Here is a 13,729-nt window from a genome sequence, read left to right as displayed (position 1 = left end):
ACTAAACGCATAATGCAGTCCAGTTTTAATGTTTTAGATAGGCGTACCTCAGTTTTAAATAAATAAACTTTATTTTCGTTTACTAACATTTAGCCCGGACTGCCTACAATAAGACATGTTATCGGGTTAAGCAAAAACGAAGCATTCTGAAACAGCCAGGCGATGTTTGAAATCTTGATGTTTTGAATCCTTCTGTGTTATTAAAATTCGATTAGTAGTTATTGTTTACAACAAGGGATTTACCGCAAACGGCACGCAAATGATTGCTTTTTGGTCAGTGTCGGAGTTGTACTTTATTACTTTTTTAATTGGGTTATCATATGCTCTTTGTCAGCCGAAGGTGTTTTTAGTTGTATGTTAAAGGTTTGCTGCTATATGCTTTAAGAGCTAAGTCTGTGGAATTTATTAATTTAGACTAAACTAACTTCATAAAGGGATAAACTGGTTAAGCATTAATTGGGCATAGGCGAAGACGCCTTTCTCTTGTTTAAGCTCAGTAGACATTCGCCGACAGGGGGACGTGTTTTTACGGTTCTGATTGGCTGCCGTACGTGACCACATTCCCCCGCCATAGCAAGGCTTGTCTTTTTGATTTTGCTGGTCGCGTTGCAAGAGGTAAGAATATAGGCTATGTAATATTGTCTGACGACACATCTTTTTAATTGTAGTTTGTTGACGACTTGCTGTTTTCTGTTTTTAGATGGTTTAAGTTGTGCTAAGGTTTTTTTTAGTATCATTCTCAGTTCGGTCTTTGTTTTATAAAAGCAATTAATAATCGCTGGGAAGCATTTATTAAATACGCGTGTCTGTCGTACAAATCGATTGTAGGTTTGCGACCGAAACTAGACGCATAATGCAGTCCAGTTTTAACGTTTTAGTAGTTTTAGAGCGCCTGTTATTACTTAGGTATTATCTGCGGTTTAATTGACTATAGGCCTACTCGGTGAAGACTAAAAAGCGGGCAAACAGTGAAATATAGCCATGAATATAAATAGTTTTACGAACGGCTGCGGTCAGTTTCAGAAAGCAGCATTTCCTCTTTCGCTGGATTGCTTGTTGTTGGATTTTAGATAGGCGTACCTCAGTTTTAAATAAATAAACTTTATTTTCGTTTACTAACATTTAGCCCGGACTGCCTACAATAAGACATGTTATCGGGTTAAGCAAAAACGAAGCATTCTGAAACAGCCAGGCGATGTTTGAAATCCTTCTGTGTTATTAAAATTCGATTAGTAGTTATTGTTTACAACAAGGAATTTACCGCAAACGGCACGCAAATGATTGCTTTTTGGTCAGTGTCGGATTTGTACTTTATTACTTTTTTAATTGGGTTATCATATGCTCTTTGTCAGCCGAAGGTGTTTTTAGTTGTATGTTAAAGGTTTGCTGCTATATGCTTTAAGAGCTAAGTCTGTGGAATTTATTAATTTAGACTAAACTAACTTCATAAAGGGATAAGCTGGTTAAGCATTAATTCGGCATAGCGGCGAAGACGCCTTTCTGAGGCGGACATTTTGTTTAAGCTCAGTATAGACATTCGCCGACAGGGGGATGTGTTTTTAGGGTTCTGATTGGCTGCCGTACGTGACCGCTTCCCCCCGCCATAGCAAGGCTTGTCTTTTTGATTTTGCTGCTAGCGTTGCAAGAGGTAAGAATATATGTAATATTGTCTGACGACACATCTTTTTAATTGTTGTTTAAATTGTTGTTTGTTGACGATTTGCTGTTTTCTGTTTTTAGATGGTTTAAGATGTGCTAAGGTTTTTTTTTAGTATTCTCAGTTCGGTCTTGGTTTTATAAAAGCAATTAATAATCGCTGGGAAGCATTTATTAAATACGCGTGTCTGTCGTACAAATCGATTGTAGGTTTGCAACCGAAACTACTAACATTTAGCCCGGACTCCCTACAATAACACATGTTATCGAGTTAAGCAAAAACGAAGTATTCTGAAACAGCCTGGCGATGTTTGAAATCCTTCTGTGTTATTAAAATTCGATTAGTAGTTATTGTTTACAACAAGTGATTGTCAGCCGAAGGTGTTTTTAGTTGTATGTTAAAGGTTTGCTGCTATATGCTTTAAGAGTTAAGTCTGTGGAATATTAATTTAGATTAAACAACTAACTTTATAAAAGGATAAGCTGGTAAAGCATTAATTCGGCATAGCGGCGAAGACGCCTTTCTGTGGCGGACATTTTGTTTTCGCGGCAGACATTTTCTTTACGCTCAGTAGACATTCGCCGAAAGGGGGACTTGTTTTTACGGTTCTGATTGTCTGCCGTACGTGACCGCTTCCAGGTCTCCGCTATAGCAAGGCTTGTGTTTTAGATTTTGCTGCTCGCGTTGCAAGAGGTAAGAATATATGTAGTATTGTCTTTGTGCCATTGCACTACTAAGAATGGTACAGTGCAAAATCTGTCTGTACGTTTATGGGAAGTTTATCATGCAGCTGCATATACTAATGAAATGTATGTACAAATGCACCTGTCAATCATTAACTGATGCATGTTGTCTTTGTAGACTGAAGGGCTGTGATATCACAGGAATCAAAAGTAAATATTTTTAGGGTGATGTCTATCAGCAATCGTGTTTGAGGTTTTCTTAAGTTGAATAACATTGAAAGGTATATCAACTTTACATGGTGTTTTCAATGAAGGTGACTGTTGGCAAATGTTTATGAAATGAAACTTGTGTGTCACTTTTCTCTGCAGAGTTGTGCTGGACTGCCACCCTTGAGGAGAAAGTGATATACGGTATGCTTTGTGTACTTAGACAACATACACTGACATACACTGTGTGCAGAATTAGGCAAGTAATATTTCCGGAGATATTTCTTGCCAACAGTTGGGCAGAATTATACATTCTGAAGTTTTTCTTTTGCTCTAAGTAAATGTACTTAGAGAAAATGTTACATTATAGTTTCACAAAGGAAAATAAAAGAAAAGCACTTCTGTGGGCACAATTATCAAGCAATCAGAAACTAAGTGGATTTTTTTCACTTAACTATCAACAGAAATAATAATGAAATTGTCTGAAGTCTATATAAGGAACAACGAACGTCACCAAGTTTATTGTCCTGTATCGTCACCTTTATTCTGAATGACCATCATCAGCCTGTTTGCCATTGAACCACCGAAGTCTTTGTTTTGATCCTGTCTTATATTAGCCACGTCAGCTAGGACCGTGTCCCAGATGCTGATCTGAGAAGTGTCCTGCTTGCTTGGTAAATCTCATACTTCACTCGGGCTGTGTAGCTCTTAATGGGCGTTGAGTCAGGCGATGATGACAGCCTGGTCATAAGTCAGTGACCTTTTTTGTCTAATCTATGGAATACTTTGATGCATGGGAAGGGGCACTGTCTTGCATGCATATCAAGGAGACAGGCACTGTTGTGCATGAATATCATAGGAAGGGGCAGTGTTCTGCATGCATGTCATAACATTTTTGAAAGCTGCTGAAATTTCCTCTAGAAATTGGCAGTAGTTAATTTTATACCACCTGGAAGTCTGAAAGAGCCAACAAGTTCATCACTGATAACTGCAGCCCACACCATCACTTCTCCACTGCCCTGTGGGTGCTCGAAGAAGATGACCATCCATGGACCTATCCATCTGCTACAAGAGTCACTCTCACCTCATCTGATTTTTTTCACAAAACCTTTATAAAATCATTCTTGACATGTCTGTGTGCATTCTTGACTTTTTAGCTTGCATACCTTTATTGCGTAGAGCTTATATTACAGCAATTCTGATCCTAGTGATTTCATGTAACACACTACAAAGTGCTTCCAGAGCGTTCAGATTGCAGTTGTTAAAAGTGGTGGCATTTGATTCTAAAGTCTTCTTTTTAATTGAACACATAACTTTGGCAGTTATTTTGTTGCCTCGCTATATGCTGCTTCCATCCTCTTTGTGTGTTGCCCACAAAACAATCAATTGTACAATAATTATGTTTTGAATGTTTAGCAGGTTTGGTTATTTCGACTGGCACTTTAATATTTTGATTTTCTTCTGTCTGCAAGGTGCTTTTCTGGCCCATTTCAGTAATCATAAACATGCTTCATTCTGCATAGGAAAGTATGTTTTCCTGTTATCAAAACAAAGTACTCAGATCAAAAACCAAACATTTTGCCATTTTTAAACATTCTGTTTTAGGTTCATCTGGACTGAAAACATTGGTCGACAAGATACAAATAAAGTACATGCCTAATTCTGCACACAGTGTACATATCACAAACGTGGGTCAGTTAGTGTTGAGGTGAAACTTTTGTGTGTAATGCAGATGTGACAGGTAAGTGTTTTGTCTGATTAAAAAAAAAACATAAGTCATGAGGCATATTTATTTTAGGATAATGAGTGTAATGGTTAAAATTCAGTTTGTAGGTTGTGTAACTTCCAGACAGTTGCTGAGTCAGCTGCATCACTGACTTACTGTAAGTGGTGAGAAAGCTGTTAGTGGAACTGCTCCTGATTGATGTGCACTATGTATACACATTTGATGGCTTTGTGACAACATCAGTGCAAAGTACAGTTGCAAGCAGGTGTGCTTCTCCCCCCCCCCCCCCGTTCATCTGCAGATGCCTCGCACAAAGGCTTCCCGGCGTTCCGCAGCAGCGAAGAAGAGGCTGTTGGACCGGCAGCGAGCTCCTGATAGTTTTGATGTGGCTATGACTGATGACGGGGTTAACCCGTTTCCCCCCTCTCGGAATACCAAAACGGCGATGACTGTGACTAATCGGACGAGCCACAACCAACGGACTGACCCCGCTGCTGCTGCCGTCCATGTCGTGGCTATGACTGATGACGGGGTTAACCCGTTTCCCCCCTCTCGGAATACCAAAACGGCGATGACTGTGACTTTCCTGACGAGCCACGACCAACAACCTGAGCAGGCCGCACAGCAGCGGCCTGTGTCCGTCATGGCTATGACTGATGACGGGGTTAACCCGTTCCCCCCCTCTCGGAATACCAAAACGGCGATGACTGTGACTTTTCCGACGAGCCATGACCACCGGGTTCCCGCCCTGGGTGCCATTTGTAGGACCGTCGACGAGTTCTGTATGCCTTTTCTTGATAAAGATAAGGCAAGGACGGACGAGGTACTGCAGCCCCCTCATAAAAGAAAGGCTGCAAAGTGGACTGACCCCAAAAGTGAACCAGAATGTGAACCAGCATGCGAACTTGAAACAAAACTTGAAACAAAACTTGAAACAGAACTTGAAACAGAACTTGAAAGTGAACTTGAACTGAGAAATACCCTGGCAGTGCCAAACTATTACCCAACCGTGGATCAACAACAGCATGTGAACCCTGTAACTATCTGTGTATCTCCTCATTTTCCTCAGGCACGTGCAGTGAGAGGCTCATTCCATCAAGGACACCCACGATTTGGAGTCAACAGTAACAAGCAATGTGTTGCTAATAGTTTGATTGCTATAGTAACGTGTAAGGTAAAGAATGTTTTAACCTGGTCAGTCACAGACATTGATCAAGTGCTGCTGAAAGGAGATGACCTCTACACTACCATCAGAGATGCTAGGAGAATTGGAGATGCTTCTGGGTATCTGTTAGTTAGAGATCTACCAACAGAGTACACATTGAATGGTGATAAATATGAAATAAACTACCATGATGACATGTTTGTTGGCTTGTTTGGTGTCAGTGAATATGGAGATATGGGTGACATTTTCATGTCAGCTGATGCAGCGGTAAGAAGAGTATTCTCACAGTATGATGCGTGTCTTTTTACTCTTAAAGTAAATACATGTGCCATCATTAAGCAAGGGTCATGGTATGTGGTGATCGACTCCCATTCCCGACGAGGAGATGGAGCAAGCGACGCATCAGGCAGAAGTATATTGGTGTGCCACTCTACCATAGATTCTTTGCTAGACCATGTGGATACCCTAGGACTATCTTTAGATGCAACAGGGGAACAGTTTGAGATTACAGCTGTGAGTGTGACTAGTCGAAGCATCCTGCACCAGCATCCAGATGGCAACTGCCCAGCCACCAGCGTCAACCAGCTTACCAGCATGTCAGGCCATCCAGACGGTAAGTCCTCAGTCACCAGTGTCAACCAGCGTACCAACATATCAGACCATCCAGACGACAACTCCTCAGTGACCAGAGTCCAGCAGTTTGCCAGAATGTCAGACAGCCAATATGGTGTGGTAAGGCCAAATGTGACACATGGTACAGACCCTGAGGTTGATGTCCGTGTGAACAATGAAGGTGATGTAGTTTTTATCAGTGAGCTACGCAGTGAGCAGTTTCTGTTCAGTCCTTTGACAATCCAGCAGCAAAGAAGGCTTTCCTGTAAGCTTGGTGTGGTGTACATTGATCATGGCCATGTAAACATGGATGCAGAGTTTCCAATGGGTGATCCTTGCAGAATGGTGCCAATCACTGGTGATGGCAACTGCTTTTTCAGATCTCTGGCTTTTGCTATTACTGGAAATGAGAAAGAACACAGGAAAATTAGGTGTGCTATTGTTGCTCACATACTAAGAAATGAATCCAGGTATGTTGCTTGTCTTAGAGATGGTCACTCTTCTGTCACTGAGTATGTCACTGCATCACGGATGAAATATGTTGGTACTTGGGCATCTGAGGTAGAGATTCAAGCTGCCGCTGATCTGCTTGGTGTGGATATTTTCACATACTCTGACAACAAATGGTTGAAGTACTCCACATGTATTGGTTCTGATCAGAGAGGTATATACCTGAAACATTGTAATGAGTCACATTATGAGGTTGTAATTTGTGTGAAAGGGCATGACACTGAGGGTTGTGCAACACAATGCTCTGAAATCGATAACACACCATCTGAAATGGCATCAAGTCGACGAAAACTTGAACGAGAAAAAAGACGGTATGAAGTAAGTATGGTGTACAAGGAGGAACAACTTGAGAGAAGCATAAAGCGCTACCGTGAGGATGAAGTGTACAGAGAACATGTTAAACAGTCAAGTATAAGTAAGTATGCAACAGATATGGGGCACCGCAAATATGTACAGCAGTCAAGTGTGAGCAAATATGCAACAGATGATAGACACCAGCAACGTGTAAAGCAGTTGAGTGTGAGCAAGTATGCGACAGACGTTGAACACCAGCAACGTGTGAAGCAGTCGAGTGTTAGGAAATATGCCACAAATGTTGAACACCAGCAATGTGTGAAGCAGTCAAGTGTTAGGAAATATGCCACAAATGTTGAACACCAGCAACGTGTGAAGCAGTCAAGTGTAAGTAAATATGCCACAGACATTGAACACCAGCAACGTGCGAAGCAGTCAAGTGTAAGTAAATATGCCACAGACATTGAACACCAGCAACGTGCGAAGCAGTCAAGTGTAAGTAAATATGCCACAGACATTGAACACCAGCAACGTGCGAAGCAGTTAAGTGTTGATAAATACAAAACAAACAGCGATTTTGCTACTGCAGTAAAAAAGAGAAATGTTGAGAAACGAACTAAGCAGAAGGATAAAAGAACAGATATTGCGTATGTGATCGAACAATTTGGAGAGAAAATAAATACAGGCCCTGTATACATTTGCTCAGTTTGTCATCGAATGTTGTTTAAATACCAAGTTGTGATATGCAGAAAAGATGAATACCTAAAAAAATCACAAGGAGTTGCATTACTGGCAATGCAGTGCATAACTGACACATACTTACACAAATGTATAGATACTTGTTCTGATGATTGTAGCAGTCTGTTGGGCCCTACAGGTTCATTATGGATTTGTCACACATGTCATAGAAAGATTCTTGATGGGAAAATGCCAGCAGAGAGCGTTGGAAACTGTCTAGCTCTAGACCCAGTTCCTCCTGAGTTGCAGTGTCTAAATACTCTGGAACAACATCTGATTGGTATTCATATTCCTTTTATGAGAATTGTGTCTTTGCCAAAAGGTGGACAAAATGGTGTTCATGGTCCTGTGACTTGTGTCCCGTCAAGCATTTCGAATGTAGCTGAATCTTTACCAAGAGTGAATAATGATGACCTTATGATCCGTGTGAAGTTGAAGCGGAAGTTAACTTACAAAGGGCATTACAAATATGAATTTGTGCATCCAGAAAAAATAAAGAAGGCTTTGGTGTATCTTACAGAGAATAACAAATTTTATAGCAATGTGCAGTTCAATGATGACTGGATTAATCCCCTGCAGAAAACTGAAGTGCCTGGTGATGTAAGTGACATACATGCAGATGAAGAGCGTAATGAAAATAACATGGAGGATGAGGAGATGGATGAAACTCTGCATGATAGACAACAACATGGCATGCACATGGATACGTGTCTTCAACCTGTCGACATAGCACAAGAGGTGTTGGATCAACACTTTGATGGAATCATGTCTATGGCACCTGCAGAAGGAAACAACCCAGTGAGGCTTCTAACTGATGAGTCAAATGAAGCTAAATGTTTTCCAGTCCTTTTCCCAAAAGGAACAGGCACTTTTCATGACAGAAGGAAGGGAAAACTGACACTGTGTAGGTATTTAAATACAAGAATTCTTAATGCAGATGGACGTTTTGGGAAAAACTTGGACTATATATTTTATGGGCAGTATTTGTCTGAGCTTCAGCAGGTTGTGTCAAATGTGTCAATTGCTGTGAGAAAGGGCTATGATGCACGGGATAAGTGTCCTGTCACATCAGAAACTTTGACAAATAAGGAGTCTCTACAAAAGATGTTCAATTTTGATGAAGGTTATAAATTTCTAAGACCAATCAGAGGCACCCCTGTTTTTTGGCAAAGTGTTCAGAAAGATCTGTTTGCAATGGTAAGACAGCTTGGTATTCCCACATGGTTTTGCTCATTTTCTTCTGCTGATTTACGCTGGAGAGAACTTATGACAGCAATCTTCAAACAAGATGGCATAGATGCATCAAGTGCTGAGCTTGACTGGTCAGAAAGGTGTGCACTGTTGAAAAACAATCCTGTGACAGCTGCCAGAATGTTTGATTATCGATTCCACTGCTTCCTAAAAGATGTCATCATGTCAGAAGCACAACCCATTGGCAAAATAGTTGATTATTTCTACAGAGTAGAATTTCAGCAACGAGGATCACCTCACACTCACTGTTTGTTTTGGGTGGAAGATGCGCCTAAGGTTGGCAAAGATGATGAAGATGAGGTATCAGCTTTCATTGATCAATATGTGACATGTGAAATGCCAGAGGGTGACGATGAAATGCATGAAATTGTATGTAGTGTACAGCAACATAGTAAGAGGCACTCAAAAACATGCAAGAAAAAAGGGAAAACTTGTAGATTCAATTTCCCACGTCCTCCAAGCAACAGAACATTTGTGTCATCATGCAAAGTTGGAGATGGTGAGACAGACGGACAGCCCCTGAAAAAAGAAGTAGCAGACGCTATCATGAAAAAAGTGAAGGATGCTGTACTAAACCCTGAGGCCAACTATGACTCTGTTGATTCCTTATTTAGTACAATTGGTATCAGTCAGGACATATTTCAGGCTGCGTACTCAAGAATCACAAAGAAAACTACCATTGTTCTTAAGAGGAGACCATGTGAAGTGTGGGTCAACCAATATAACAGAGACCTTTTACGCTGTTGGAATGCAAACATGGACATTCAGTTTGTGGTTGATGCATATTCATGTATTGTGTACATCATTTCCTACATTTCCAAAGCTGAGAGAGAGATGGGACTGCTACTGGCAAATGCTCAGAAAGAGGCCTCCCAGCAAGGTAACCTTGATGCAAAAGAAGCTCTTCGCCAACTTGGCAGTGTTTTCCTGCACAATCGTGAAGTTTCGGCCCAGGAAAGTGTTTATCGTCTGACTAACATGAGGTTGAAAGAGGGATCACGAAAGGTGCAGTTTATCCCAACCGGAGAAAATGTGGTAAAAATGAGCCTTCCATTGAACATCATACGGAAGAAAGCTGAGTGTGAGAATGAGGATGAACAAGGTATTTGGATGAACAGTATCACTGATAGATATAAAGCCAGACCAGAAACAAAAGAGTTTGCAGTAATGTGCCTGGCGAGATTTGCATCTGAGTACAGAATACTATGTAAGTCTCAGAGCTCATGCCCTGGAAGTGTGCAGTTGGACAGAAAATTAGGATTTGTGAAGAAAAGGACACGCACAGAGGCAGCCGTTGTTCGGTATGCTCGCTTTTCACCCACAAAGGACCCAGAAAAATATTACCACAGCATTTTGCAACTTTTTCTGCCACATTATTTCGATGCACAATTAAAACCTTCTACTTTTGGCAGTTACCAGGAATTCTATGAGACTGGTTGTGTCAAGTTCTTTGATGATGAATTGCATTCAGTAAAACTGGTTGTGCAGTCAAACATGTCAAGTTTTGAAAAGGAATCACATGCAATTGACAAAGCTGAAGAAGACTTACAGCAGCATGGTGTAATGGAAGATGCCTGGGCAGAGATTTGTCCGGAAACTGAACGTGAACGGCTAGAGTGTCTTGCTAGCAAATCCAACACTACACCAGAAATGAGAGAACAACGTGATGAGATACCAGATTTGTTACCAAGGCCGAGGCGCTATATGTTGCATGACAATCCTTGTGGTATGTCCAGGCAGGAAGCACTGGCTTTGCTTCGCTCACTGAATAACAAGCAGTCTGAGACTTTTTACAAAATACGAAACTGGTGTTTACAGAAGGCACGTGGTGAAAACCCAGAACCATTTCATGTATTCATATCTGGACCTGGAGGTGTGGGCAAGTCAGTCTTGATCAAAGCAATACATTATGAGGCAGCTCGTATCTTGCGTCAGTTGTCACAAAATCCAGATGAGACACACGTGTTACTGACTGCTCCAACTGGGGTTAGTGCTTACAACATCAAAGCTGCAACAATACACGCCTGTTTCCATATTGCAACGGACGCAAAGCTGCCATATGAACCACTTGGAGATGAAAAAATAAATTCATTGAGAGCTGAACTGGGAAACCTGCAAATATTGATCATAGATGAAATTTCAATGGTTGATCACAAGCTGCTTGCATGTATTCATGGCAGATTAAGACAAATCAAACAAATTGGAGATTATTCTGCTTTTGGAAATGTCTCAATCATTGCTGTTGGAGATTTCTACCAGCTTTGTCCTGTGAAAGGGAAAGCTTTGTATACTGAGGGTAAAGCTGTTGATCTATGGCAGAATCATTTCGCTATGGTGGAGCTGACTGAAATTATGAGACAGAAAGACATGCAGTTTGCACAGTTGCTGAATCGGCTAAGGAAACGCAAAAGGGGTGATGCAATGCTGGAGGAAGACATTGCTATGCTGAAACTACGTGTGACAGGTGAAGGACAAGACAGTACTGGTCTTCATATTTATGCAACCAATGATGAAGTTGATCAACATAACTACCATATGCTGCGGAAGATCTGCTCAGACCATGTCATCATTCATGCTCAGGATTTTCAAAGGGTTGCTGCAACTGGCAGACTGGAAAAGAAACATGGACATCATGCTAATGTTCAGAAGACATGTCTCCCCGAATCACTACATGTAGGTGTCAATGCACGAGTAATACTTCTGAAAAATATTGACGTTTCAGACGGCTTGGTAAATGGTGCATTTGGTACAGTTAGTGACATCTGCTTTGATACTGATGAGGATTTTCCATCAGAGATATACATCACATTTGACAACGAAGCAGCTGGAAAGTCACTCAGGGGAAAGAAGCCATGCCTAAAAGCAGGGTTGGACAAAGCTACACAAATCAAAGCAGAGGAGGAGAGAGTGACAAACAGTGGTGGAACACGACGGCAGTTTCCATTGAAATTGGCTTGGGCTTGTACAGTACACAAGGTACAAGGTCTGACAGTAGATAAGGCTGTTGTATCACTAAAGAAGATATTTGCAGCTGGACAGGCATATGTAGCATTAAGCCGTGTCACTTCTCTGGAAGGCCTTATAATAGAAGACTTTAAGGAGACTGCTATATATGCAAAACAAGACATTGAGACTGCAATGCAAAGCATGCCTGCATTTATTGAGCCCGTCATGGAAGTGCCATCATTATGTAAGATTTTACTGCACAATGTTGAAGGACTTACATGTCACCTGGATGACCTAAAGCAAGACAGAAGGTATATGGAAGCTGATATCATCTGCTTGACAGAGACATGGTTAAATTCAAAGGAAGACACAGAAGGTGTACAGCTGCCTGGATTTTCATACCATGGGAAGCCCAGACATCAGGCATATGATGGTAGTGATGCTATCTCTGCTGAACTGAAGAAGCAACAACATGGTGGTGTGGGTTTGTATTATAAAGAACATACCAACTGTACTGTGACTGATGTGCAGTGTGTCAACATTGAGTGTGTGCAGTTCAGTGTGGGCCTACTAAGAACAACAGTCTTGGTACTATACAGACCACCCTTGTATAATCTAACAATCTTTCAGAAGAACCTGATGCAGTTGATCACTCAGTTGGACAGTGTGGAAGGTGGGAAAATCATCATGGGCGACTTCAATGAAAATCTTCTGGCAGTAAGTACAATTGCTAATTTCATGGAAGAACATGGGTATGCTCAACTTGTGAAAGAAGCAACCACTGGGAAAGGCACTTTGATTGATCATGTGTATGTGAAAGACATTGTGACTAACAGCATCTCTGTTTCAGTAATGCCGACGTATTTCAGCCATCATGAATGTGTAGTGCTACATTATCTGTAAGAAACTGTATAAAAAAACAAAAAAAAAATTTGTCATGCAGTAAATCATTTGGCAGTAAGTACAATTGCTAATTTTATGGAAGAACATGGGTATGCTCAACTTGTGAAAGAAGCAACCACTGGGAAAGGCACTTTGATTGATCATGTGTATGTGAAAGACATTGTGACTAACAGCATCTCTGTTTCAGTAATGCCGACGTATTTCAGCCATCATGAATGTATAGTGCTACATCATGTATAAGAAACTGTATAAAAAAATATGAAAAAATTTGTCATGCAGTAAATCATTTGACAGTAAGTACAATTGCTAATTTTATGGAAGAACATGGGTATGCTCAACTTGTCAAAGAAGCAACCACTGGGAAAGGCACTTTGATTGATCATGTGTATGCGAAAAATATTTTGACTAATAGAATTTTTATTTCAGCAATGTAGATGTATTTCAGCCATCATGAATGTGTAGTGCCACATTATCTGTAAGAAACTGTATAAAAGACATTATGAGTAAGAAACATAAATTTTTTGCTGCAGTGATAGTTTTCTGGGGTGCGTCAGCCTCGGGAGGCTGGCACTGCGACTGGGGCTATGGCTGTACTAGGGGGGATTGGCAGGGAGGCTTGGCCTGGTGCCAAGCTTTGGGGGTTAGGCCTGGGGCTGGCCGTCAGCTGCTACCACTGGGGTTGCCGGTAGGCTGTGGGGGGCTAGGACTAGGGCTGGCCTTCAGAAGGCTGCAACTAGGCCTCAGAGGTTGGCAGTGGAGCTGGTGTTCCAGGGCTTGGCATTTAGCCTGAGGCTGATGTTGGGCTTTGGGGGTTGGGGTCGACCTTGAGGGGGCTGCTGCTGGGCCTGGGGCTGGCACCATGCTTTTGGGGGCTGCGGCTGGGCTTCAGGAAGCTGGCACTGGGGCTGAGGCAGGGGGTACTAAAGCTGGACATGGCGGCCTGTTGCTGGGGATAAGTCTGAGGTGGGCTGCTTGGGTTACCACTAGGCATAGGACTAAGGTTACGGGAGGGTCACTAGGGCTAGGCATAAGGGGGC

The 13,729-nt window shown here is 41.6% G+C and overlaps 1 protein-coding gene across 1 annotated transcript; it reads left to right on the top strand.

Annotated features, from left to right (window-relative positions):
• The first annotated feature begins 2,561 nt into the window (after window positions 1–2,561).
• Window positions 2,562–7,944, top strand: LOC140586425 (uncharacterized). Its single transcript, XM_072708259.1, has 3 exons — window positions 2,562–2,751; window positions 4,575–7,241; window positions 7,915–7,944. The coding sequence occupies exons 2-3, from the start codon at window positions 4,575–4,577 to the stop codon at window positions 7,942–7,944; spliced, it is 2,697 nt and encodes an 898-aa protein (XP_072564360.1). The 5' UTR covers window positions 2,562–2,751.
• Window positions 7,945–13,729: the final 5,785 nt, after the last annotated feature.

The sequence above is a fragment of the Paramormyrops kingsleyae genome, unplaced genomic scaffold, assembly GCF_048594095.1.
Source record: "Paramormyrops kingsleyae isolate MSU_618 unplaced genomic scaffold, PKINGS_0.4 ups57, whole genome shotgun sequence".
Classification (NCBI taxonomy): domain Eukaryota; kingdom Metazoa; phylum Chordata; class Actinopteri; order Osteoglossiformes; family Mormyridae; genus Paramormyrops; species Paramormyrops kingsleyae.
The sequence above is the reverse complement of the archived record's forward strand: the minus strand, read 5'-3'. Positions and strand labels throughout refer to the sequence as shown.

Coding starts and splice junctions, on each gene's coding strand:
- LOC140586425 (XM_072708259.1), top strand. CDS start 4,575: ATGCCTCGCACAAAGGCTTCCCGGCGTTCCGCAGCAGCGAAGAAGAGG. Junction 7,242..7,914: donor AACGTGTGAAGCAGTCAAGT/GTAAGTAAATAT, acceptor CTTTGCCAAAAG/GTGGACAAAATGGTGTTCAT.